At 55.1% G+C, this 25,169-nt stretch overlaps 1 protein-coding gene and 1 long non-coding RNA gene across 2 annotated transcripts; one reads left to right on the forward strand and one right to left on the reverse strand.

Moving 5' to 3' along the window:
* Window positions 1–822: 822 nt before the first annotated feature.
* Window positions 823–24,149, reverse strand: MYH6 (myosin heavy chain 6). Its single transcript, XM_072962846.1, has 37 exons — window positions 23,949–24,149; window positions 22,599–22,742; window positions 22,194–22,350; window positions 22,069–22,096; window positions 21,705–21,816; window positions 21,347–21,439; window positions 20,591–20,654; window positions 20,256–20,354; window positions 19,691–19,794; window positions 19,468–19,606; window positions 17,710–17,978; window positions 17,265–17,435; window positions 15,829–16,138; window positions 15,058–15,128; window positions 14,682–14,769; window positions 14,474–14,591; window positions 14,211–14,334; window positions 13,791–13,927; window positions 12,290–12,545; window positions 11,899–12,141; window positions 11,562–11,738; window positions 11,133–11,278; window positions 9,943–10,033; window positions 8,848–9,237; window positions 8,572–8,698; window positions 8,261–8,379; window positions 7,291–7,487; window positions 6,582–6,765; window positions 6,221–6,386; window positions 6,004–6,128; window positions 5,277–5,585; window positions 4,834–5,037; window positions 3,845–3,970; window positions 3,477–3,752; window positions 2,103–2,198; window positions 1,263–1,397; window positions 823–901 (listed from the first exon to the last, which is right to left on the reverse strand). The coding sequence occupies exons 1-37, from the start codon at window positions 24,147–24,149 to the stop codon at window positions 878–880; spliced, it is 5,820 nt and encodes a 1,939-aa protein (XP_072818947.1). The 3' UTR covers window positions 823–877.
* Window positions 10,721–12,476, forward strand: LOC140696861 (uncharacterized). The gene is made up of 3 exons (XR_012073446.1): window positions 10,721–10,846; window positions 11,174–11,303; window positions 12,353–12,476. It is a non-coding gene; the product is annotated as an uncharacterized lncRNA (long non-coding RNA).
* Window positions 24,150–25,169: the final 1,020 nt, after the last annotated feature.

Here is a 25,169-nt window from a genome sequence, read left to right on the forward strand (position 1 = left end):
AAGGTGGTCAGGAGAGCCTGGCCATAAAGCCCAGCAGGGGGCAGGGAGCAGAGTGGGGTCCCCTGTCCCCTGAGCAGCTGCGTGACCCCAGCCAGCCTGTCCCTGGTGGGAGCTCAGCGAAAACAGAAGTGTGCTTTCTGGTGCAAACCTGCATGTGCCCTGCTCACCTGTGTCTGTGTGAGAGGTCAAAATGAGACAAGTGGCGCCAATTGGTCCACACTGCACATCAGCTCAGCTTGGCATCAGCTGGCCCCAGAATCTCAGGATGCCCTTACAGTGAGCCATAACCCACAGACCTGGGCCCCAGCCAACTGCACCCAGGGCAGATTGGGGAGGGCTCCCTGTGGGTTACTTCTAAGGGGATGACCAGAAAGGGACCTATCCCACCCTCTTTATCCACATCTCCATCCCCAGCCAGCTCTGAGCCAGGCATCAATGGGGAATTCATTTTGGGGGGAATGAATGTCCCAGGACACCTTTAACCCCTGTGGCCTCAGAGGTAGGGTAGGTGGAGGGTAGCTTCAGCTTCGGCACTAAAATTCTATCTCCTATATCTAGAACTGGCTCACCCTCTGGTGCCTTTGTTTTCTCCCCTTTTGAAATTTCTCCCTTTGGTGCCCTGTGTGGTTGGCTGAGCAGACCTGAGACTCATGGCACTGCCACCTCAGGGAGAACACCTCACCTCTCTGGGCCTCTGTTTCCTCCTCGATAGATGTGCAGGGTCTTGGCTCCCCCATCTCCGACATGGGGGTGGGGCCCCCCTCCCCCCAGTGGCTCCAGGACAACTCCTGGCTGGCGGCCGGAAGGACAGGGGCTCAGGCAGAGTCTGGCACTCATATTTATTGTGCGTTAGCAAGAGGGAGCTTCCATGGCAGTGTCACTCCTCGTCGTGCATTTTTTGCTGAGAAAGAATAAAAGGTGTGAGGGGGCAGCTGGCCTGAGGGAGGAAGGGTGTGGGGAGAAGTCTCCAGGGCTTTTGGGGGCCAACCCGAGGTGCCCTTAGGGGAAGGGGTTCAGCCCTCAGGGATCTTGAGGCCCCATTTAGGGGTCCTCGTGGTTTAGGGGAATGTGACTGAGCTTTCTAAGGAGGTTCCAGTCTGTAGGGGGCTTCTCTGAGCAGGAGTGGGGATTCTAGGGTATGGGGACTGTGGGACCCTTGGGGCTAACCAAATACAGGCTGAGGAGTGCCCACTCTGAGAGGCACTGACGTTGGGGTGTGCGCTGCTCTGGGAGTGACTAGCGGGGTCTGGGGAGGGACCCACCTTGGCGCCGATGTCGCGGCTCTTGGCCCGCAGCTTGTTGACCTGAGACTCGGCAATGTCCGCCCGCTCCTCCGCCTCATCCAGCTCGTGCTGCACCTTGCGGAACTTGGACAGGTTGGTGTTGGCTTGTTCCTCCTGCGGGGGTTCGGAGGGGTGGGTGGGAGGATGAAGTGAGAGGGAGCCGAGGTGGGGCATCCCAGCCTCCTAGTCTGGGGGACTCCCTGTCTCAGAGCAGGGGCTCAGCACTCTCAACCCTCACCCGTGTTCTTGCAAAAGCCTTGCTGAGGGTATCCTGCTCCTGGCTTAGAACCCTCCTCAAAATTGTCTGGCACTCAGAATCCTGACCACCCACTGCCCAAGATGAATCCTATGCTACCTGGTCCTCCCTCATCAGAATCCAGCTTCACTGCACCTGTCCAACTGTGACTCTGGGAGATGCTCCCTGACACCCAGGGTTTCTTGCACAGGTGTGCTCATCAGTGTCGCACATCCACACTTTCCTGCTCACCCAGATGTCTTCCCCACTATGCTACGCCTGCTCAGGTCTTTTCCAGGCCTGGTTCCCCTACCACCTTCCAGCCTCCGGTACTGGATGGCCCCCTGACCAGCATTAGCAGCTGCAATGTTTTCTCTTGTGATCACTGGTATATGGATTACAAGCAGCTTGTGGGCAGGTCCTGGGTCAAATAAGCATTACTTTTGTTAATTTGGAGTACCTGACCCAGCTCTGAGTTTGAGAGTTAAAAGTGGAGAGCAGACCCTCCGTCCAGGCCCCAGGCTGAGGTGGCCACTTGTTGGTTCTCACATAAAGGAGATGTGTGGAGAAAACCATGAACTCACCGCCTCCTCGGCTTGGCGCTTGTAGGCCTTGACCTTCAGCTGCAGCTTGTCCACCAGGTCCTGCAGCCGCAGCAGGTTCTTCCTGTCCTCCTCCGTCTGGGGCAGATGAGTAGGAGAAGACAGAGCAATCACCCTTCCCTCCCTCACCACTCCACTCTTCCCCAGGCCTTAGCTTCCCCTCCCTCCACCGGGCCAGGTCACAGAGGTGGTGGGGAGATTTCATCTCTGACGCCACTGATAGGTCAAAGGGCCAAGGCAAGGTCCTCAGGCCAGGATCTAAAAAGCAAAGAGGGCTGTGGCTCTAAAGTAAGACATGGGAGGAGGGGCTTAGAACCAAATGGAACTTGTTCATCTGATAATGTGGAGACATCAGGGCTGTTCCAGCTCCAACTTGGAGCACCACAGATGCTCTTGGCCAGTGGTTCTAGAGTGACCAGAGAGGATTAATGTGGGATGCAGACAGAAGGGATTATCATAATCCAGATCATTCTAATCTATCATAACCCAATATTCTAATACATTGTATTGGACCAGATTTCCAGCACCAGGATCAATGGCTCCAACGTTGCTCAGTTGTTCCCAATCATTGCATGTGCTTGGATGCTGTTTCCACTTATGCCCATAATACACCTGCAGCTTTCCATCATATCTCCTTTTTGGGGGGGGGCGGAATTAGGTCTATTTATTTACTTATTTAGTGGAGGTACTGGGGATCGAACCCAGGACCTCTGCATGCTAAGCGTGAACTCTACTACTGAGCTATACCCTCCCCTACATCTGTATCTCTTTCCTGTGCCTCTCAGATCCACCCTCTTTTTCCATCTTTCCTGCCCAGGCACCCTGTGAAAACAACAGGTCAAGGGCAAAAGCTGTAAGCTATGCAGACGGAGGGCTTAGAACACTCTGGGATCTTCTTTCTCTAAGGCTTTCTATCTGTGGTCCCAGAAAATCCAGGGAAGATGAGTCTTTTCCCATTTCTGACTTTTATCCCTAAAATGCCCCCAAATGTCCCTGACTCTCAGGCTGGTAGAAGGCAGAAGGATTCCCGGACTGTTCTGAAGTCTTCACAGTAGCACTTCAGGTTATTTAAAAAAAAAAACCTGGGGAAATGCTGGTTCAAATTGCTTTCAGGAAGTAGAAGTAGATTCTCTATTCGCTAGAGAGATTCAGGGACTCAAGCCAAACTGTCTCCAGAGAATGTGAAAGAAAATTAATCTAAAGACAGCTTCTCAAGGGACAGGTGGCAGGAGGGCTGGGTGGCATTCCTGGAAGGTGGCTCTGCGTGGGGCCTGCGCGGGGCAGGAGGGTGAGGGAGGCGCTTTCACATCCATTTCTGAAGACCCGGCCCCAGCGCAGTCGCCGCCGTGCCCGCACCTGGTAGGTGAGCTCCTTGATGCGCCGCTCGCTCTTCCTCATGCCCTTGACCGACTCCACGTTGCGTTTCTGCTCAGCCTCCAGCTCGTTCTCCAGCTCCCGCACTCGCGCCTCCAGCTTCTGTAGCTGCTTCTTGCCTCCCTTGAGGGCGATCTGCTCGGCCTCGTCCAGCCGGTGCTGCAGGTCCTTGATGGTCTGCTCCATGTTCTTCTTCATGCGCTCCAGGTGGGCGCTGGTGTCCTGCTCCTTCTTCAGCTCCTCCGCCATCATGGCGGCCTGTGCACGGGGGCGAGGTGAGACCTGGTCTAAGTCTTCAAGCCCGAGGAGACCCTGGCTGGGAGCAGGCAGGCCAGGGCTGGGGGACTCACATCAGTGATGGCCTTCTTGGCCTTCTCCTCGGCGTTCCTGCACTCCTGCACTGCCTCCTCCACTTCTGACTGGAGCTGGGTCAGATCCGACTCCATCTTCTTCTTCTGGTTGATGAGGCTGGTGTTCTAGATGTGAGTAGAGAAAACTATGGACATATATACCATCACCTGATTCTACACCTTTATCCAGACAAAAGCACAACTGGTCATTTTTAAAAAACATGTCTTGGTTTTAGTATATTCATTGTTTTGCATCTGCTTTCTCTTTTCCTCTGAAAATAGATATATTCTAGATGTTATGCCTAAAATGACTGAGGTCTGAAGAAAGACTTCAAGCAGCAAAGAGTCTCTAGTTCTACTCCTGAGCTCTTTAGTGACATGACTATGCAGGGGTATGAAAATGCTCCAAGCAAACTGGGAACAACTTTTTTGCAGGCACCAAATCCTGGAAGTCATTACAGTTACAGGATGAGTGCAGTGGAGTAAGAAGAGGGGACCACGTCAATGGGTGATGTCAGTCCCACATATACAGATTACAGAACAAAACTCCACACGGCAATACAGTAAGATGGACACAATAACTCATTGCCGAGTATAGCTGGAAACAGATTGTATGGGATTGCAGGAAAATGGTGCTCTGTTAAGAACTGGGTTTGCAAGTGGATGCAGTTGTGCTTCTTTAGACTCCTAAAGTCCCATTTTTACAGAGCATGATGAGGCTGGCTGTCTCCTAAATCAAGGAGATCATATAATAGCATGCATTCCACAACTCTCAGATTTGTGCCTTTGGCAGGCATCACCAATCAACCACAACACTCTTAGCTGTTAAGTGTAGAATTCCTTTTCAAGGTACTGGTTCTGCAGCCATGACTAGCACATGAAATAATTTATGATTCTGGTTGGACCCGTACTTACTCAGGGCATCTGGCTCAGGTCACCTCTAGATGTCCTGGCTCTGCCACTTGGCAGCTTTCCCCTGACCTCCTCACCTGGGAATGCAGCAGCTGCACCCGCTCACTGGTCTCGATCAGCTCCTGCTCAGCCAGCTTCCGAGACCGCTCTGTCTGCTCCACCACCGCCCGCAGCTCCTCCAGCTCAGCCTGCAGCAGGTTGTTGCGCCTCTCCACGATGGCAATGTTCTCCTTCAGGTCGTCATTGGCACGGATTGAGTCATCCAGCTGGATCTGGGTGTCCTGAGGGTCAGGAGAGCAGGTATGAGAGACGGAGATGGTCTGTGGCCCATCAGAAGGCTATTAGCTGAACTAGATGCCGTGGTGAGCCCGTATGGTGGCTCAGGAGGAGCCCATGGTGGGTGTCTGCAATGGCTTAGGGGCAGGAGGGATCTGGTGCTGTGATGGGACACCCCCACCCAACACGGCCACCACCCCTCTCTGGGTGAGGTGACTTCCTGCTTCCAACAGTCTCCATGTACCTTCAGCAAGCTCTGGAGGCTCTTGACTTGTTTCTGGGCCTCGGCAGCCATGCGGTTGGCGTGGCTGAGCTGGATCTCCATCTCATTGAGGTCACCTTCCATCTTCTTCTTCACCCGCAGGGCCTCATTGCGGCTGCGCGTCTCCGCGTCCAGGGAGGTCTGCAGCGAGTCCACCACCCGCAGGTGGTTGCGCTTGGCCTGCTCCATCTCCTCGTCCTTCTCCGCCAGCTTCCGCTCGATCTCTGCCTTGATCTGGTTGAACTCCAGCTGGGCCCGGAGGATCTTGCCCTCCTCATGCTCCAGGGAGGCCTGGAGGAGGGTGGGGAGAGAGTCTGAAGTAGACAGTCAGGGCACAGGGCAGGTTGGGGAGGAAGGCGGAGAGGGTGCAAGGTGTCAGCCAGGAGAGGAAGAGCTGGGGAGAGACAGGGAGGTAGGACCAGCATCCAAGACCACAGGGTGCTCTGGGGAAGGAGGTGCTGGACACTTGGGGCTTCCTCTACTGAAGAAATGGTTTTGACCTCACAGTTGCCAAGACCCTCCAGCAACAACACTGCATGCTCCTGACCCATCTAAAATATCATAGAGAACGAGAGATTTACATAACTACAAATTCAAAGCTTTATCTTTGTTTGCCAGATCCCTCACCCTGTAGTGAAAAAAGTTAGAAGCCTTTCCCCCCAAACTGAGAGGGTCTAAGGCAGGGGTGCAGGCAGAGCCAGGCCCTCACCTCGGCCTCCTCCAGGGCCGACTGCAGCTCCAGCTTCTCGACTTCCAGCTGCTTGCGGACCTTCTCCAGCTCATGAATATTCTTCCCGCTTTCTCCCAGCTGCTCAGTCAGGTCGGAGATCTCCTCTGGGGGTGGAGAGCCGGTCAGCTCAAATCCCCTGTTCCCCCAGCCCCCTGCCCTCCCTGTCACACTGCCCCTCCCAGCCTCCGGGCCGCACCCTGCAGGTTCTTGTTCTCCCGCTTGAAGGTCTCCAGGTGCTCCAGGGACTCCTCGTAGGCGTTCTTGAGCTTGAAGAGCTCGGTGCTGAGGGAGCGCGCCTCCTTCTGCGAGGACTCCAGCTCCGACTGCGACTCCTCGTACTTCTGTTTCCACTCGGCCAGGATCTGAGCGGCACAGGACACAGCTCATGGCTCACGGCACAGCCCCAGCCCCACCTCCAGGGACGACCCAGGCCCTTCTCCTGAGCTCAGCCTCCTCCCAGCCCCTGAGGAGGATGTTCCTGACCCTGGACCCCCTTGCTCTGCCCCCGTCCCCCCCTGCTCTGCCCCCAGGCCGCGGCCCCCAAAGCCTGGGCTCACCTTGTCGAAGTTCCTCTGTTTCTTGTCCAGGGCCGCGGCGGCTGCGTTGGAGCGCTCCACATCCACCATCAGGTCCTCGATCTCGTTCTGCAGCCGGTGCTTGGTCTTCTCCAGGGAGGAGCACTTGGCATTGACAGCCTCCACGGCCTCCTCAGCGTCCTGGAGCCGCTGGGCCAGCTTCTTCCTGCCCGGGGCAGTTAAGTGTGTGTGTGTGACTCTACCTGGGAAACTCCCGGTCTTGGGACCACCCAGTCGCTGAGCTACTAGATGGGGAGAACCCAACCCCTCCCCACAGCTCCTTGGGACACTGAGCAGCCCTTTAGGCCCTGGAACCCCAGCCTCCAGCGAGCTGAAGTTGTGGGCACCTAGAACAGAGTCTCCTACGGGCAGCCCCCACCCCTCCCCACCCAGGCTGATCGTCGGTAGCTCCTCTGACCAACAAGCTTTTTGCTCGTCTTATACGTGAGCAGCAGGTATAACCCGGGCCAAAAGCTCGCCCGTCACAGGAAGTGAGTCAGGGCCAGCCAGGGTTCACTCACAGCGCAGCATCCAGGCTCCCTCTTAAGCACCTCTATTACACGACATGTTTCTCCACCCTCCTCTCTCCTGCCTCAAACCTCCCTCCCATGCCCACTCTGCCGGGCTCCCGACCAGGTCCTCTTGCTCATTCCTCTCTTAGAATCAGGGTAGGGGGCCTCCCGGGACTCACTTGGCCTCCTCCAGCTCCTCGGTCCTCTGGATGGCGTCTGTCTCGTACTTGGTCCTCCACTGGGCCACCTCCGAGTTGGCCTTGGAAAGGACGCGCTGCAGCTCGGCCTTGGCCTCCGTCTCCTCCTCGTACTGCTCCCGCAGCAGGTCACAGTCGTGCCGGGCCGACTGCAGCGCGTGGGCCAGGGCGTTCTTCGCCTGGGAGAGGCAGCACCAGGAGGCAGGCTCAGCTTTCCCCATAGCACGACTCCAGGCCTTGCCCGTCTCCGCACCCTAATTTCAGCATCCTCCCACGGCCTCACCTATCTCTAATAGCCCAGTGGATCCGGAACGGTAACTGAGTACTGTTAACAAAGAAAGTCCATACAGCCCTGCACTGTTCACAAAACGCTCCACGCCCACCCCCCATGCTCCTGCCTGCAGCGGGCGTTAGCATCCTCACCCCATTTTACAGGCAGGAGACAGAGGCTCAGGGAGGTTAGGCGATTTCCCCAAGATCACCAAGGCTGTAGGAGGCAGGCTAGGGTTTGAGCCCTGGTCTTTTTTGTGAGTCATATTCTTTTCCCTTTGTGATGAGCCCAGCCAAGTGCTAGGAATAGGATCCAGTTGAGTTTCTTTCTCCAGATTTCAGGTTGTTCTGCTAATCCCAGGACCACTTGTGCAGTTCCTACATCCCATACCGATGCCCAGCCAAGGCCATCGTACCTCCCTAGTTGATTGCCTCACCTCACCTCACGACCCCCTGACCCAGGTACCCTTAGTCCGTGCCCTTCAGAGACGGCACCAGAAAGGTGGAGGGCCTCAGCGTGGGGAATACATTTGGGAGGCATGTGGTAGGGTCTGGGCGATTATTTCTTCTGGAAAATGGGAAAATACTGTCTGTGTAGCAAGCCTCATTCTTGGGAAAGGAAGTGATGTGGATGCAAGGCCAGCCCGTGTGCTGGGCCAAGGGGCCTGAGTCTAGGCCTCACCTTGACCTCCTCCTCCAGCTGCCTCTTGAGGTCCTCCAGCTGCTGCGTGTAGGTGAGCTTGCCTCGGGTCAGCTGGGAGATCAGCGCCTCCTTCTCATCCAGCTGCCGGGACAGCTCACCTGGAGAGGCACCGAGGCACACTCAGCTCTCGAAGGTCAGTCCCTCCTCTCTACCCCCAACTCCTCCCCTAACCCTCAGGCCCTGTCTCTGAAGAGGCGTGTGTGTGTGTGTGTGTGTGTGTGTGTGTGTGTGTGCACGCGTGCTCGAGCCTGGGTGGCTCAGGAGGTCAGGGAGACGGGGGTGGGGCTCACCGTTCTCTGTCTGCAGCTTGGCCCGCTGGCTGGTGAGGTCGTTGACAGAACGTTGGGTCTCCTCGGCCTTGGTCCTGTGCTCATTCATCTGGTCCTCCAGGGTCCGGCACATCTTCTCCAGGTTAGCCTGAGAGAGGAAGGCGAGTCATACGATGGATGGAGGGGCTAAAAGGGTGTGGGTGGTGCAATTCAAGGAGAAGGGAAGAGAGGAGACAGGGACAGAAAGTGGAGGTGGCTGGAGGGGACTGGAGGAGGGGGCAGGAGAGCACAGCCCACCTTGGCCTTGATGATCTGCTCCATGTTGGAGGTGACATCATCCAGCTCCAGCTTGAACTCGCTCTTCTCCTTCTCCAGCTTCTGCTTCACACGCTGCAGGTTGTCGATCTGCTCGCCCAGCTCGGCCACGCTGTCTGCGTGCTTCTTGCGCAGGGCGGCCGCCGTGGCCTCGTGCTGCAGCGTGGCCTCCTCCAGGTCCCGCTTCATCTTCTGGAACTCGGCCTCGCGTTTCTTGTTCATCTCGATCTGCACAGACGTGGCCCCGCCGGCCTCCTCCAGACGCTCGCTGATCTCCTCCAGCTCCCGGGTCAGGTCTGAGCGCAGCTTCTCCACCTTGGCCCGGGCAGTGCGCTCGGCCTCCAGCTCCTCCTCCAGCTCCTCAATGCGTGCCTGGGCCGGACACAGGGGGCTCAGACCCACCGCCCCATCCCCTCCGTTGGAGCCCTCTCCCCAGAGCTCTAGAAGACTCCTGGCCTGTCTAGAATAGCAGTCAGCTTAGTTCCAGCAGTGGACAGGTAGAAACCAAAGGATTTGGGGAAGATGGTCTGGACAGCCGAGTGAGCCTGCCTTCGGGTCAGAAGATTGTACATTCTGTTTATTGGAAGGAAAGTGGTTGATGCTTGCTCTTGCAGAAGGACAGATAGACCTGTGTTCTAGAGACACTTTAGGCAGTTTTGTGGCAAAAATCATGGAAGTTAGAATTAGAGAGCTAGGTTCGTCTGACCAGACAACGAAAGGCAAATGTGCTCTAGAGGTAAAAACTGAAGTCACAAACCATCAGGGCTGAAGGGGCCTCAAGAGCCACAGGGAACAGGGGAGGACATGGAGACCCAGAGATCGGCAGTGGACTCCCCACGGTCACCAGCTAAACCAGAGCTGACACACGAAGCCAGATTTCTGCCCCCAGACCCATGAGCTTCTCCTGATCTTTCCCTGTGTCATCCTTGCATCCCCAGCCCTGCTGGTGGTGCTCCGTGGGGGAACTGTGGTAGCGCAGCATCTCCCCTCACAGATGCAGGGCCAGCGCCTGCAGTGCTCGGAGAGGACAGCCTGGGGGAGGGCCGAAGAGGCTGAGGACCAGCCCAGAGAGCTTACCTGAAGCTCTTTGAGCTTCTTCTGCAGCTGGCTGGCCAGGGCCTGCTCATCCTCAATTCTCGCATTGAGGGCATTCAGCTCAAAGTCCTTCCTGCAGAGAAGGAGGGAGGGTCAAGCGAGGGAGGTCAGTTGGGCCCCTGGAGGGCCCACCAGTGGTTGGAGACGGTAATGACACAAATGAGGAGCAGATTTCATGAGAAAAACAGCTTCCAGGGCTGTTGTTGTGTCCCTGAAAGTGTAACATCTGCTGAAGGATTGCAACTCAAGAGGAAGTGTACTGGGACAAGCACTGTAGGTAGAGTGCCGGGACCTGGGCTCCGAGATGGTCTCCTCTTTGGTGTATAAAATGCGTGCGTGGGACTAGATGGTCTGAGAGGCCCCTGTTAGCTCTGACGGTCTTTAATTCTGTCACTGGTACTTTGGGCAATTTGGTAACCTTTCTGAGCCTTTGTTTCCTCCTTAGTAAGTGGGGTTGAAGTACCATTCTTAAAAGGTGGTTTGAGGGTCAGTGGGATCATATATTTGTTCATTCATCCAACGAGTGTTGTGCCTGGGAAAGTGCGATGAGTTCCTGGTGAGGATGTGGATCGTGACGAGTCTCGGGGCTTTAGGGTTAGAGTCCTTGCTTATCTGAACAGTGAACCCACAGACTCACTGTTTACCAAGTGTGGGAAGTGGATCTATACATTTTGGAAGGTCTTGCAATAAAAGTTGGAACCACAGGATCATTGAACAATCAAATGGCCCAGACCCTGCGCTGCTCAAACATGGTGGCTGAGTCATTTCTCTGTGGTCCTCGGGACTCCCTGTGAAGGACCTGAAAGGACTTTCCTGAGAGGCTTTTGTGTAGAGCCTTCCTCTGTGTGAAGCAACTGGTCTCCAAAGAGACTTGTGTATGAAGGGGGTAAGCTGTTATTTTCCATCCCTTGTGAATGCCCAGCAGGAAGAAAAGGCTCGAGAGATCCGGGTTAGACTTTTGCCAGGGAGGCCTGCGGGGCCCTGATGTGCGTGTCTGGGGGAGGAAAGCCCTCTTCCTGGAGGCTTTGCCCGCAGTTTTGCACCCACTCATTGAGGCTGCATGAGGCTGTTTCCTCTGAGGACGGATGTCTTGGGTCAGCTATTACCGCCATGGGCGCAACAGGCTGCTGGGCGGGGGAGGAGGAAGGGCAGTGGGGCGGGGAACACGCTACTTTTTCAGCCTCTCGTCCAGCTGCTGCTTGTCATTCTCCAGGTCCATGATGCTCTCCTGGGTCAGCTTCAGGTCTCCCTCCAGCTTCCTCTTGGCTCGCTCCAGATCCATGCGTACCTTCTTCTCCTGCTCCAGGGATCCCTCCAGCTGGTGGAGAGAAGACAACAAACAGGTGCGCAAAGCTTGAGATCCACAGTGCATGCTCTTCAGCTCCCTTCTAAACCCAAAGTCCAGTGGGACTGGAAGTCAAACCAGCAGGGAAATCCCTGCAGGCACAAAGGATTCAGACATGCAGCTCAGTGAGGAACTATAGAGAGAATCAGGCCCCAGGGGTCATGGAAGTTAGTTCTAGGTGTGAGGAACCCTTTGGCCACTGGTGTTGCCTGCAAAATCCTGACCTGAGAGATGGAGCATGGTTGTTACTACTCACATCGTCCACTTGCTGTTCCAGCTTGACCTTGGCCTTGGTCAGGGTGTTGACCTTGTCCTCCTCGGCCTGAAGGTCATCCAGGGCCTGCTGGTGGGCCTCTTGCAGAGCTTTCTTCTCCTTGGTCAGCTTGGCAATGATCTCGTCCAGCCCAGCCATCTCCTCTGTCAGGTTCTTCACCTGTCAACCCAGAACCCCATCCCCTTTAGGTTTCAAGGTCACCAGCCTGGAGACAGCTATGGAGACCTCCAATGCCAAGGACCAGGACCAGGACCAGGACCACATACAGTCTGGGAACCCTGAGGAGACTTTGGCTGGAGCCAGAGGGAGCTGCCCTCACCTTGTTCTCTGTTGCATGCTTCTCCTTCTCCACCTTGGCCAGTGTCAGCTCCAGGTCATCAATGTCCTTCTTGAGCTCAGAGCACTCATCTTCCAGCTTGCGCTTCTTGGCAGTGAGCTCAGCATTCATCTCCTCCTCATCCTCTAGCCTCTCATTCATCTCTTTCACCTTGGCCTCCAGCTGGATCTTGTTTTTGATCAGCTGGTCACAACGCTCCTCTGCATCATTGAGGTTGTCTTGTTCCTGGGAGAAGAGGACAGAGAGGAGAGTTGGTGATGCAAGAGAGGAGAGATTCATCCTTAAAGAGAGCTGGAGCTCTGTATGTGTAGCTCCTGGTGATGAGCTAGGCTATAATCTAGGGGAGAGGAGAGGAGAGGAGAGATGGTCTCACCGCCTGGACTTGGAGCTGCAGGTCATTCTTCTCCTGCAGCAGGGACACCATTTTCTCCTCCAGCTCCTTGCGGCGAGCCTCAGACTTCTCCAGTGACTCTTTGATGCGCCCAAACTCCTCCTTCATGGTGGCCATCTCCTTTTCGGTCTCTGCACTCTTCAGCAGTGGCTTTATCTTGAAGTAGAGCTTCATCCATGGCCAATTCTTGACCCCCATGAAGGCCCGAATGTTCCACTGGATTACCAGCAGAGCATCCCTGGCAAAGAAACACGGAGGCAGAGAGAGGCATTATGAAAGAGGACTTGCCGATTGTGGGCCAACTGCACTCGGCTCTCAGCCCATCTAAGCAAGTCTGTAGGCACCTGAGGGCAGGAGCCCTGTCTTGTAGCCTTGAAATGCAGCCCCACCCCAACATTACCACATTGAACGTGGAGTTGCTCAATAAACATGTATTAATTGATCAATTCAATGACAGGGTAGTTTATATCTTCCTTACTGGGGCATTAATAGCTATGGAAGTTACTACTTGTCAAGTGTCTACTATGTTCAGTGTTTCTAATCTTATAAGAACCTCAAATATGTTAAAAATATGATATTTTCCATTTCAGATTATCTATAACATACATGTAAACTATGAAACATGAAGCAAAATTACTGTCCTTGAACTCATCACTCAAACAAGAACTAGAGCATTGTCAGTGTTGACTCTACCTGTGAAATTCACTCCTCCCCTTTCCTGGTCCCCCCCAAGCAGCCACTGCCTTGAATCTGATGTTTTTCATATCCTAATTTTTTCAAAAAGTATTTTAACCATACATGTATCTTTACACAGGATGCTATTTTAAAAATTGTTTCTGAACTTTATGAAAATGGCATTACACTATATATATCCTTCAGTGACTTGATCTTGTTTACTCAGAAATACGCTTTTAAGGTTCAAACATATTGTACCATGTAGTTGTAGTCGCCTCCTTTTCATTGCTTTATAATATTTCCCTGAATGAGTATACTAATATTTATGCGTTCCCCCGCAGATGGAAATCTGAGTTGTTTCCAGATCTTTGCTATTTTGACCAATGCTGCTATGAAGATTCCTTTTTGTCTCATGTTGGTACACATGCAGGAATTTTTCACATGTGCAGGAATGCACTCAGGAGTGGGGCTGAAATGAATGTAATTGTTCAACTTTTTAGAAGAAAATGACTAATTGTTTTCCAGAGAGACTGCACGAATTTACTCAGCCATAAGCAGTGGGTCAAATGTCTTGATTTTTGTCAGTCTAGAGTTTTAAAATGGTATCTCATTGGAGTCCCCTATGAAGAATTTTCTTTTTTTAAAGAATTCAAAATGAGACTCAGAGTGGTAAAATCACTTGCCCAGGCAAGCTAGTAAGTGATAGGACCAGAATTTGAACTCTGGTCTTCTGATCCACACCACTTGGCTCTGCATGTCTGCCTCTTACATCTCTGGGAGTGCCCTCCCTCTTTCCCTCCAGCCTCACCTGCGCTCCAGGATCTTCTTGAATTCAATGCGCATGAGCAGACCCCGGGCTTGTGCCTGGATGCGGGTGAGGATGCGGCTCAGCCTCTCGTCTCGCATCTCCTCCAGCAGCCCCAGCAGCCCTGCCTTGAAGAACACCTGGGAGAAGACGTAGAGCCAAGGGGGCCGCAGCATCAGAAAAGGGGACCCAGGGAAGAGGGAGAGGGTGGGGTACCCTGGCTGAGCTTTGGGGCCCCATCACCTGCACATCCTAGACCTGGAAGTGAAATGTGAAAAATTAGACAGGAAGGAAGCCTGGGTTCCAGCCCTCGGGTTGATACAGGAAGCCAGGAATCAGGGGGTCTGCCTTCCAAACTCCCACCTATTCCACTCAACATGGCCCCATGTCCTGCAACTCCATCCTATGGAGCGCTACACTCACCTTGGTGTGGCCAAACTTGTACTGGTTGTGGTCAATGTCCAGGGAGCCCAGCAGTTTCTCTGTCCCTTTCCTGCTGTCAATGAACTGACCCTCAGGGATGGCCGCTGGGTTCAGGATGCGATACCTGAAGAGGAAGGTGCCCGGAGTCACCCACGTTCTGCGCTGATCTGCTCTGCCCACCGAGGTCACCTGAAGACTCCCCTCCTACCACGGCCGCCCAGGTTCCCCCTGTTCCCTGAGCCCTGGGACTCCCCGGGACCTACCGCTGCCGGAAGTCCCCGTAGAGGATGCGGTTGGGGAAGCCCTTCCTGCAGATGCGGATGCCCTCCAGCACGCCGTTGCAGCGCAGCTGGTGCATGACCAGGGGGTTATCCATCACCCCTGTGGCAGGAGGGAAGGGGGAAGGGGTCAACTTCAGGGCAAGTGGATGCTAAGTGTCCTTTCCAGACTAGACCCTTCTGCATTGCTTACCGGGAGCCTTCCGCTCATTGGGGATGATGCAGCGCACAAAGTGAGGGTGGGTGGTCCTCAGGTTGGTCATCAGCTTGTTCAGATTCTCCTAGGGGTGATGAGAGTTGGAGGTCAGGAACCACAGGGGCCACCCCTTTGGTCCCCGAGACCTGGGCTCCCAACAGCCTGTTACCAGAACCCTCACAGGGACAGGGAGCAGACACATAATTTATGTGAGTTCAGGCTTGTGTAGTATTTACATGCCCCCAAACCACCACATAACTCTAGCTTCTTTCCTCCCCAAACTCTGAGCATCAGGTTAGGGCGGTGCAGACAAAAACGTACTGGGCTGGGCCTGCCCACCACAGGTCTCTTGGCATCTCTGGGCATTTCTTACCCGGTGGAGGGCCGACACAGTCTGAAATGATGAGCCCTTTTTCTTGCCTCCTTTGCTTTTACTGCTATCTCCTAATAACAAGAGAAGGAGTGATGAACAAGAGGAAACAGAGGAGCCCTTGGGCAGGGGCAGAACTCTGCTGCTCACTACCCGTGTGACTTTGGGCAAATTATTCTCCAAGTCTCACTTTTCCCATGAGGAGGAGAGTAACTAGCTTTAAATGATGTGAAGAAGATTAGAAAAGATCAAGCATGTAGGGCGCCTCCTGGTGCTTCCCACACAGCAGGTGTTGAAATAATATATAATAATAGTGCTCTTCTCCATCTTCTTTTGGCCCCTCCTCATGCTTATATCTTTCCATTTTCTACTTTTCTTCTGTACTTTACCCTCCTCATTTCAATCCACACCCTCACCCTTCCTTCTCTGAATGGGAGGCTTATTAGTTCTACCATGTATTCAGTGCATTTCTTGTGACCTCCACGGCTCTATGCCAGGCCTGCTGCAGAGATGCGTGTGTCACCCCACCCCGATCTTCAGTTGCTCTCAGTCTAGAGGAGACACACAACACGTACACCAACACCCATAACACAGAGGGAAAAACAGCCCTCCCACAGAAGGGTACAGATGAGCTGCTGTGGGATCACCTGCCCCTCCATCCTGTGGCTCACGGGCTCCCTTCTGCCTTTAGAGTTGAGTGCTTTGAAGCAGCGGGACCCATGCCCCTCGCATCTGCAGAACCGCCCTGGCCCAGTGCCGGGGGTGCCCTCTTACCGGAATCAGCGGAGGCGTAGGTGGAAAAGAGTGTGGCCATGAGCTTGAGGGAGGACTTCTTGTACAAGTCCACCACCGTCTCGTTGAGTGGGTCCTTGTTCTTTTCCAGCCAGCCCAGGATGTTGTAGTCCACGGTGCCGGCGTAGTGGATCAGGGAGAAGTGGGCTTCCGGCTTGCCCTTGACGTTACGTGGCTTCTGGAAGTTGGCGGACTTGCCCAGGTGGTTGTCGAACAGCTTGGCCTTGAAGGTCATGTCGGTGGCCTTGGGGAACATGCACTCCTCCTCCAGGATGGACATGATGCCCATGGGCTGAGGGTGGAGGGGAGAGCAGCACTGAGTGTACTCCCAGGTGTGCAGAGTCCCACACCCCGACAGGTGAGATCACAGCCCAGTGTAGCTGGCAGGCCACAGAACCCGCACTGGTTCCTGACACAGGAAGCCAATATTCCTGGAATTAACCTAAATCCAAATACATTCAGATCTGGCCCCAGTGAACCCAGAGAAGAGCCCTGTACTCCCAGTCCCCTCTAGGGTTCCTCAGGGCTCCCAGCACAGCCCCTTTTTCCTGTGTGGCTCCCTGCCCCAGAGCAGAGTGAGGGAAGGGACAGATGTGTGGCAGAGGCACCAGGCTGCAGGGCAGGCCAGACCTGTGTCTATAAGTGTAATAATCCTCCAAGGGGTGGTTAGAAGGGTGTAGGTTCTGCACAATGTCCTGAAAGTGTGGCGATTCATGACTTTTCTTGGGGCAGGAATCCTATGAGAATTTGATGAATCCAAAGACTTTGTCCTCAGAAAAGTGCATGTAGACACACACACATGCACACATGCCTTTCCACACAATTTCAGGGGAAACCTGAGGCCTCTGGAAGAGCAGAATCCTGGATAACCACTCAAAGCTTGTGGGGAAGCTCCTGTTTTCTGAATGGCTGGGGCTGGGCTGGGGGAGGGTCAGTTACCGCAGGCTCTGGCCTCCATCAGCAAAGTGCAAAGACACACTGAGAGCAAGTCAGCACTAGGAGCCTCCCGCCAGCTCTGTCCTGTCTCCTCTGAGGAACCTCCATAGACAAGAGGGGCTGAAGACGGATTTATCCTCAGCCACCAGGGAGAGGACAGCAAGCCAAAGTGTCTAGTTTCAGCCTAGGGTCTTTCCACTAATGACACTTCTCCTGGGGTGTTAGAGGGCCCAGGAGTCCTCTCCTTTACTCCATCCCTTCTTAAGACCCCGGGAGGTGACTACCACCTGGACAAAGTCCTAGGTGCTAGGGAGAGAAGGGAAGGAAGGGCTGGATCTGTCTGCCCGTCACAGTGGGTAGAAGCGGGGCCTGGAGGGAGGCTTGGGATTCTGGGACTAGTCTCCTGGGTGTGGAGGAACAGGGCTGCCACTTTGTCTGGGATGGCAGGGAAGCGGAACCAGGCAGAGGGGCCGAGGCAGCACCTTCTCGATGAGGTCGATGCAGGCCTGCAGGTCCATGCCGAAGTCGATGAACTCCCACTCGATGCCCTCCTTCTTGTACTCCTCCTGCTCCAGCACGAACATGTGGTGGTTGAAGAACTGCTGCAGCTTCTCATTGGTGAAGTTGATGCAGAGCTGCTCAAAGCTGTTGAACTGCGGGGCAGGGAGGGCGGGAGCGGGTCAGGTGGGCAGGTGTCTGTGTGGCCCACGGGGTCAGCCCGGGGCTGTGTCCAGCCCAGCAAGGAGTGTGGCTGGTCCCTCCCCTGTCAGGGCGGGGAGGGAGAGCCCCCTGAAGACACATGACTGTCTCCATCATCGCTCAGCCCACTGCCTTTCCCGCCTGGTCTGTAGCCAGCTCAGCTAGGGATGGCTGCTCGTGCCACCAAGTGATTTACTGTTCTCCTGCCCCCAGGGCTCCCCTGCTCACATCAAAGATCTCGAAGCCAGCGATGTCCAGGACCCCTATGAAGTACTGGCGCGGCTGCTTGGTCTCCAGGGTGGCGTTGATCCGCGTCACCATCCAGTTGAACATCTTCTCATACACTGCCTTGGCCAGTGCCCCGATAGAGTAATACACCTGCTGGACGTTCTGCCCCTTGGTGACGTACTCATTGCCCACTTTCACTCGAGGATGGCACAGCCCCTTAAGCAGATCTGCTGAATTCAGCCCCATGAGGTAGGCAGACTTGTCGGCATCTGGCAGAGAAGGAAAGAGGTAAGCAAACACTTTCAACAGACCCTCCTTCCCTGACCAGGCCATCAGGTCCTACCCCTCTTATTAAAGAGCTGCAAGGGCCTGAAGGCTACAAGGCTTGTCATGGTCACCCAGCCAGTGTGTGTATGAGTCAGGCTGGAGCCCAGGCCCCTTCATTACCCCAGGACCTCCCATCACACAGCCCCCTCGCCTCTGTCTTTATATCTCCTGCATGTCTCTGGCCAGTGCACTGCTATAACCATGTCCTCACTGCTCCCCTACTCCCCAGGAATCCTCTTATCTCTTGAGGGCATGGAACATGACTGATGGGACAAGATCTCCTCTGATCCTTGCCTCCTTTGTCCCTAGTCCCAGCCCCAAGACTGGGAATGCTCTACTCTGAAGCCATGTGTTGACCAACCTGACTGGGAAATCAAGGTTCCTAACGGTATGTTGGACAGCACCATCTCCAACCCCAAGCTCTGCAAATGTGGCATCCAACATATGACCTCTATTTGGAGGGAATTTATTTGGTTTAATTTCAACAGTTTTGTGATAATCAGTGACATGTTACTGTGAAACTGAGGCTTGGGATTTGATCTGGACAGACAGAGAGAAAAGGTCCATGAAGGCTGGCCAAGAGGAATGTTCTTGGGGGTTTGTTCAGCCCTGTTGACACCTTCACAACTCCTTCTCAAAAGATTCTCGAAACAGCCCCAGAGGGGGCTGGGAGGGGCTGTTGCTCCATTCCACTGAGGAGGAGACTGAGGCCCCGTGGTATGGGTGATATGTCAATGCCCCGAGCTGTGTCCTGACCCCTGAACTGCTGCTTCCCAAACAGAACATGGCACGGAGTCTGCAAGAGGCTCACCTAAGGGCTTGGAATCCCTCACATACACATGGCATTAGTGATGGGGATATGCAGAACTCAGGTCTGTGCTTTCCTGGGCTTGGGGGAGTCGTGGGCACAGGAGGAAAATTTCCCAATTCACTTCTGCTCCATGCAGCTGGGGTTGAGAAGCTGGCGGGAAGATGGAGCACCTCCCTGTCTGCCTAGTTCTCCCATGTCCCTGCCCCTCCTCAGCCCTCACTGACGCATCTACCCCATAAGCCTCAGGTCCTTTGGGAGCCAGCCTGTCTGGGACGGAGGGTGGTCTCAGGCAAGGTTCTAAGGGAGGATTAAGCCTGCAGTCAGAGCCAGATGGTGTCGGGGCGGTGGGGCTGGGGAGCCACCCCCGGGGGGGCGTGGCCAGCGCCCCCTGGGAGAAGGCACCGCCTTGCGACCACCTGCTTCTCCACTTCCGGTTTCCTCCCACTTTGTCTGTCGTGTTCCTAACGTGGGTGCCGAGAACATAGCTCCTTAAGAATCGTGGAGAGGCACCCTTTTTGGACACAGCGTGGGAGACCCTGCCCCCCGAGGACTGTTTCTGCGTGAAGGGCAAACACCCAGCACCTCGGGCCTTGCCGGCGCGCGCCCTCCTGCTGTCCCACCTTCGGTGCCGTCAGGCTCCGCCTGCTCCTCGCGCTGCTTCTGCTTGAACTTCATGTTTCCGTAGTGCATGATGGCGCCCGTCAGCTTGTACATGCCGGCTTTCTCCTCAGAAGTGAAGCCCAGCACGTCGAAGGCGTTCTGGGGCAGGGTGAGAGAGGCCGAGTTGGCGGCCGGGCGGGTCTCCCAGGAGCCCCGGGGCCCTCCCACTGCCTCCTCGCTCACATCTGTGGCCATGAGCTCCTCGGAGTCGTCGATGGAGGCCACGGACACCTCCCCCTGGGACACATAGGCGTAGTCGTAGGGATTGTTGGTGACCAGTAGCATGTCTGTCCAGGCGAGGGGAGGGACAGGGCAGGGGACGGGGTGGGGGAGGGGTACGGTGGGGGAGGGGTGGGGAGAAGGGAGGAAAGGAGCCGGAGCAGGTAGAGAGGAGAACAGTCAGCAAGGACCAAGGGGAGGATCCAGAAGAAAAAGAAAAGTGGGCAGCAGGACCCAGGGCAGGGGGGATGGTGGGAGAGTGATAGGTGGGAGGAGGTGGGGCAAATGCAGAAGAGAAGGAGAAAATCAACAAGGAGGAAGAGAAATAGGAGAAGGAAGGGTGGAAAGGGAGGCAAGAGGAGACGCAGGCAGGTCCAAGGTGGGGGAGGAAGAGAAAGGCATTGAGCAGATGGAGGGAGGAGGGAGATGAGCAGGGCAGCTGGGTGAGTGAGGAGGAAGAGGGCGCTGCCCTACACAGGCAGGCTTGTGGAGGGCGCTGGGGGCAGCAGGGGCATCGAGCCGGGCTCACCCAGCAGCTCTGGCTTCTTGTTGGACAGGATCTGGTAGAAGATGTGGTAATTCCTCTCAGCCTTCAGCTGGAAGATCACCCGGGACTTCTCCAGGAGGTCTGAAGTGAGGAGAGGGAAGGCAGATAAGGAAGGAGAGAGAGGTGAGCCAGCAAAAGGGTGGAGATCAGGAGAGAAAGGCTCCTTTGGCAAGTGGTTTAAAGGAAGAATTCTAAAACCGATGGAAATGTAGACAGACAGAAGATGGAGGGGAGATGATGAGATAGGGGTGCCCAGCGGGGAAAGAAGGCAGAGGTGGAGGATCTGGAGGGGTGGGCAGGGTGCCCTGGGTACTCACAGGTCTCTATGTCTGCAGAAGCCAACTTTCCAGTGGCTCCAAAGTGGATCCTGATGAATTTCCCCTGGGGGCGAATGAGACAAAGAGTGAGGGAGCTGGCCAGAAGAGACAGATGGAGATCCTGGACCTTAGTGCAATCCAGAATGCCCTGGATGGTTCTGGAAATGTAAACGACCTCTTTGAGGTCCCAGTTTAGTATAAGTAAAACAGGAAAGAGGATTCCCATCCCCCAAAATCACACTGGGATCCCCGAGCAGAAACAACGGCACAGGAATGAACACAGGTAGAGTGCGTCCTGTTTGTACCTCTGATGTGATCTCATATAATCCTGCCAATAATCCACAAGGTAGATATTACTACCTCTGTCTCATAGATGAAGGAACTGGGGCTCAGAGAGGCATGGGGACTTGCTGGGCAGGTGAAAAGCTGGGAAATTGGCTCCAACACCCATACTCACTTCCTACTTCCAGTGTGGAAGAGTTTTGGAAACAGTCCTAAGAAAAATCTAGAATGTGACCAAAATCAGCTCTATTAATTGGCTATGGAGCAGCTGTGGTGGTTCTGAATCTCTTTTCTTGAGTTCCCAGAACTTGGGGACCAGGCTGAATGGGGAGGATTTGAAGTGTGCATGCTAATTGATAACCCAATACTAAACGCAGGGCAATCAGCCAGGTGTGGTGACTGTTGGCAAAACTGCACCCCCCTTTTTGGGTCAAGGCCACATGAGGCCAGTCGGCAGTGGTCAAGCGCACTCACGAAACGGGAGGAGTTGTCATTCCGGACGGTCTTGGCGTTGCCGAAGGCCTCCAGGGCAGGGTTGGCCTGGATGATCTGGTCCTCCAGGGTGCCCTGTGAAGGGAATGGGGCTCCATCTCCAGTCCACCTCCAGGTGGTGGTGGGAGGGGAAGGGGGAAGGGGCTGGGTGGACTGCTGGTGGGTCTGTGGCTCCAAAAGGCCATGTATTCGGACCTCAGAATATGTGTCTCCTGCCGGGAAGGTCTTGAGCTCTGGGCTCAGGGGTGCTGTCTGCACTGTTCCCCGGGGCAGGGCTAGGGGTCACTGGGTCAGCCTGCCTCCCAGACCCCCTCTGCTGAGCTTGTGGCCCACCCTGTACCTTGTTTGTGTTGACATTGTCCTTCTTGCCACGGTCACCTATGGCTGCAATGCTGGCAAAGTACTGGATGACACGTTTTGTGTTCACAGTCTTCCCTGCCCCGGATTCTCCACTGGAGGTGACAGGGACTCATCAGAACCCAGGTTCCCACTGTTCTCCATTCAAAGTATATGCTGCACCCTCTTCCCTCAGAGTCCCAATCATCTAATTTCCTCTACCAGGGTCCATCTCCCTGCAGAATCTGCCCATCGCCTTAAGTCACTCCAGCACTCTTGAGAGAGCCCAGTTCCTTGCAGTCACAGCCTTAAACCAACCCCCATCCCAGCACATCAGGCTCCTCTGTGGGCGGATGGTGCTCACTCACGTGATGAGGATGGACTGGTTCTCCCGATCTGGAAGAGAAAAGAGGAGAGGTGATGGGTTCAGGGCTGAGGGCCCAGGTCCATGGGTGTGGGACTCAGGGGCCATAGGACAGGGCTGCCAGCCCACCTGTCAGCATGTATTGGTAGGCGTTGTCAGAGATGGAGAAGATGTGGGGCGGTGCCTCACTCCTCTTCTTGCCCCGGTAGGCAGCCACCACCTCAGCGTTGTACACCGGCAGCCACTTGTAGGGGTTGACGGTGACGCAGAAGAGGCCGGAGTAGGTCTGAAGCAGGGCAGTCATGAGAAGTTGGAGCAGGAAGCCCAGGAGGGGACGGGCAGTGGTGACAGGCATAGGAGGCCCTGGTCTCCCCTGCTGGCTCCTCTCTTCCTGCAGCTGACCAGGGTGGGGAGGGGGCGGGGGGTCCTGGGCCCTTTGGGAGAGTTCTGACCTCCTTCCCTCGAGAGAGTCACCCTGGCCTACTTTGGACTCCATGCAGGATGGGCTGCCTGCCGCGTGCAGGGTGCACTCACATAGATCATCCAGGCCGCGTAGCGCTCCTTGAGGTTGAAAAGCACTGCTGGCTCATGCAGGAAGGTCAGCATGGCCATGTCCTCGATCTTGTCGAACTTGGGCGGGTTCTGCTGCAACACCTGGTCCTCCTTCACGGTCACCGTCTGGGGAGGAGGCATGGGTGACCCCACTCCCACCAGGACCCTCGCCAGCCTTGCCCACTTACCTCTGCCCAAAACACAGGCCATCATCTAGCCTTGGTCCCCCAGCTCTTTTCTCACCAGTGCCTGGGCCCTACTCTATAGCTCTCTATGATGCCCGATAGCTTACTTGCCCACAGTCTCTTGCATCCTACTAACAGTCCTGGAGTCCCCATGTCTTGCCAGTTCCCCAACCCTGTGCCCATAAGCATCCCCTTTCAGTCCCTGCTTCAGGTGTTTAGGAACAAAAAACAAAGGGGCTGGCTGCTCTCTGATCTGTGCACACACACCTTACCCTGACTCCTGGGGACAGTGTTTCAGGGCATCAGTTGCTCAGGGAAAACCTCAGAAAAACATCTCTCCCATCTACCCTGCACTCCCCACCAGTCACTGTCTGCCTTGATTGCCACCAGTCAGTTTACCAGGCCCTCAGTTCATGAGATCCTGCAGGTAGCTATTCCGGCATGTTTTATAGTGGAGGAACTGCGGATCTAATAACTGAATGATTTGCCAATATGGTGGCTGCTAGTGGCAGAGCTGGGTTTTCGGGGTCAAAGCTGCGAGCAGGTTGTGGTCTCTTGTTGCACGCCTCAATAGGGCACAACAGTCAGTCAGCATGTCTGCAAGGCACGTGCTTCTGAGTCGCTGCTGGTCACCAGGGGCAGTTCTCACCACTGGCATGAGGGACCAGGGATTGTGGACTTCTGAGTGCCAGTCACCAGCCCCGACTGAGCATTCAGCTCAAGGGTTCTTGCTCTTTGTGTTCACTGGGACTAAGAGTTTGCTCTTGGCATGGTTGGGGAGGTCTGGAGAGAGTTGGTCCATGGAAGAAACAGGCACAGAGAGGAGGGATACAAGTTCAAGAAGGGAGTTCATTTGATGCTGTTTCTGTGTCTTCTTTATCTATAAGACTGCTCTGAGGAGGTAACCAGCTAAAGTTTCCTGCTTCCAGCATCCTCTCTGGCAAGGGGTGTGCATCCCTGGGGGGTGGCACCTGTCACACCTGCTCAGATCTAACAAGAAAGGTCAGGGTTCTCACTCAGATGCTGGGCTTCTCCCGCTGGGCTCGTCCTTCAGCCCCACAGGCTTTGGCTCTTCTTCAAGGCCCTTCAGCTCCTGCTGCTAGTGGCTCCACCCCTGCACCAACCCCCTCTGCTGTGCCCCACACACCTTGCCTGTCTCCGTCTCGGCAGTGACCTTGCCTCCCTCCTTGGACAGGATCTTGGCCTTGACGAACTCCTCCTTGTCATCGGGCACGAAGCACTCAGTGCGGATGTCAAAGGGCCGGGTCTGGGCCTCTAGACGCTCCTTCTCCGACTTGCGGAGGTACGGGGCTGCCGCCCCAAAATCGGCCATCTGGGCGTCCGTCATCTTGTCGCTCCTCTATAGTCAATCGAAACAGGAGGGCCCAGGCCTCGGTGGGTGGCACTGCCCTCTGTACCCCCACTCCCTGCCCCACCTCACCACCTGGGCCCTATCACTCTCAACTCCCCCACTGAGAAGCACCTGGCCTGGGTCCAGCCCTCCCTTACTCAGGTTCTGCTTCCCTTGCCCTCTGATGTGATGCTGAAGAAGAGTTTGTGAGGTGTCTGTGTGGGATAGAATTGGCTGGAGTTTGCCAAGGCGGGGTGCTGAGCTGCTCAGAGGAGAGACAGCTGGCCCTGGTCCAGGAACCTGGCTCTCAGGAGAAAATTGGGGTGGTTCTCACCTCGTTATCTCTTCACAGAGAATCCTGGAGCCGATAGACCGTGGATGGAGCCACAGAGGTAGAGCCAGGCAGAGAGAACAGGTGAGAAAAATGAACAATGAAGGCAGGCTGATGGGGAGAAGTAAGACCAAAATGGGGAGTCAGGGTGAGATGAGAGGCAGAGAGCAGAGAGGCAGGGAGCAGAGAGGCAGGAAAGAAAGGATGCACAGTTAGTAAAAGTGCAAGGAGCGGGATGTGGAATCCAAGTTGGAAACAGAGAGAAGAGGGAATTAGAACACACAGCCAAGAAGGACGGGCAGGAGGAGAGACGCACAAAGAAGAATGATAGTGACAAGTACTGACAAAGACCAAGAGGCAAAATAAAACTGGACAAAGAGAGGGAAGCCATCCAAGGAGGGAGAAGGAGCGTGGAGGACACAGAAAGCAGGAGAAGACAGATGCAGGGGAGGAAATGCAGATAGGGGAAGGAAAGACGTTACTGGCTTTCCCCTTAGAACCTCCCCACTGTCAGTGGGACTCCCCAGTGCTAGGGGAAGCGCTAGCAGAGTCCTTGGACCTCTGACTGACCTGCACCCCATTCTCCTCAAGATGGTGGCTCTGAGGGCTGCCACAGCCCCCACCCCAAAGCCTGTCTTACCTGGCTCAGAGGAGTGTCAGTCTGTCTGGGGAGCTGGCTCCTTTAT

This window comes from Vicugna pacos, chromosome 6 (genome assembly GCF_048564905.1).
Source record: "Vicugna pacos chromosome 6, VicPac4, whole genome shotgun sequence".
In the NCBI taxonomy this organism is placed as follows: Eukaryota; Metazoa; Chordata; class Mammalia; order Artiodactyla; family Camelidae; genus Vicugna; species Vicugna pacos.

Excerpts from the sequence above, each read along its gene's own strand:
- MYH6 (XM_072962846.1), bottom strand. The coding sequence starts at position 24,149 with ATGACGGACGCCCAGATGGCCGATTTTGGGGCGGCAGCCCCGTACCTC. Across the intron at positions 21,440-21,704 it reads ACAATGTCAACACAAACAAG|GGCACCCTGGAGGACCAGAT; the intron begins GTACAGGGTGGG and ends TTCCCTTCACAG. Across the intron at positions 20,355-20,590 it reads TTCTGCAGACATAGAGACCT|ACCTCCTGGAGAAGTCCCGG; the intron begins GTGAGTACCCAG and ends TCCTCACTTCAG.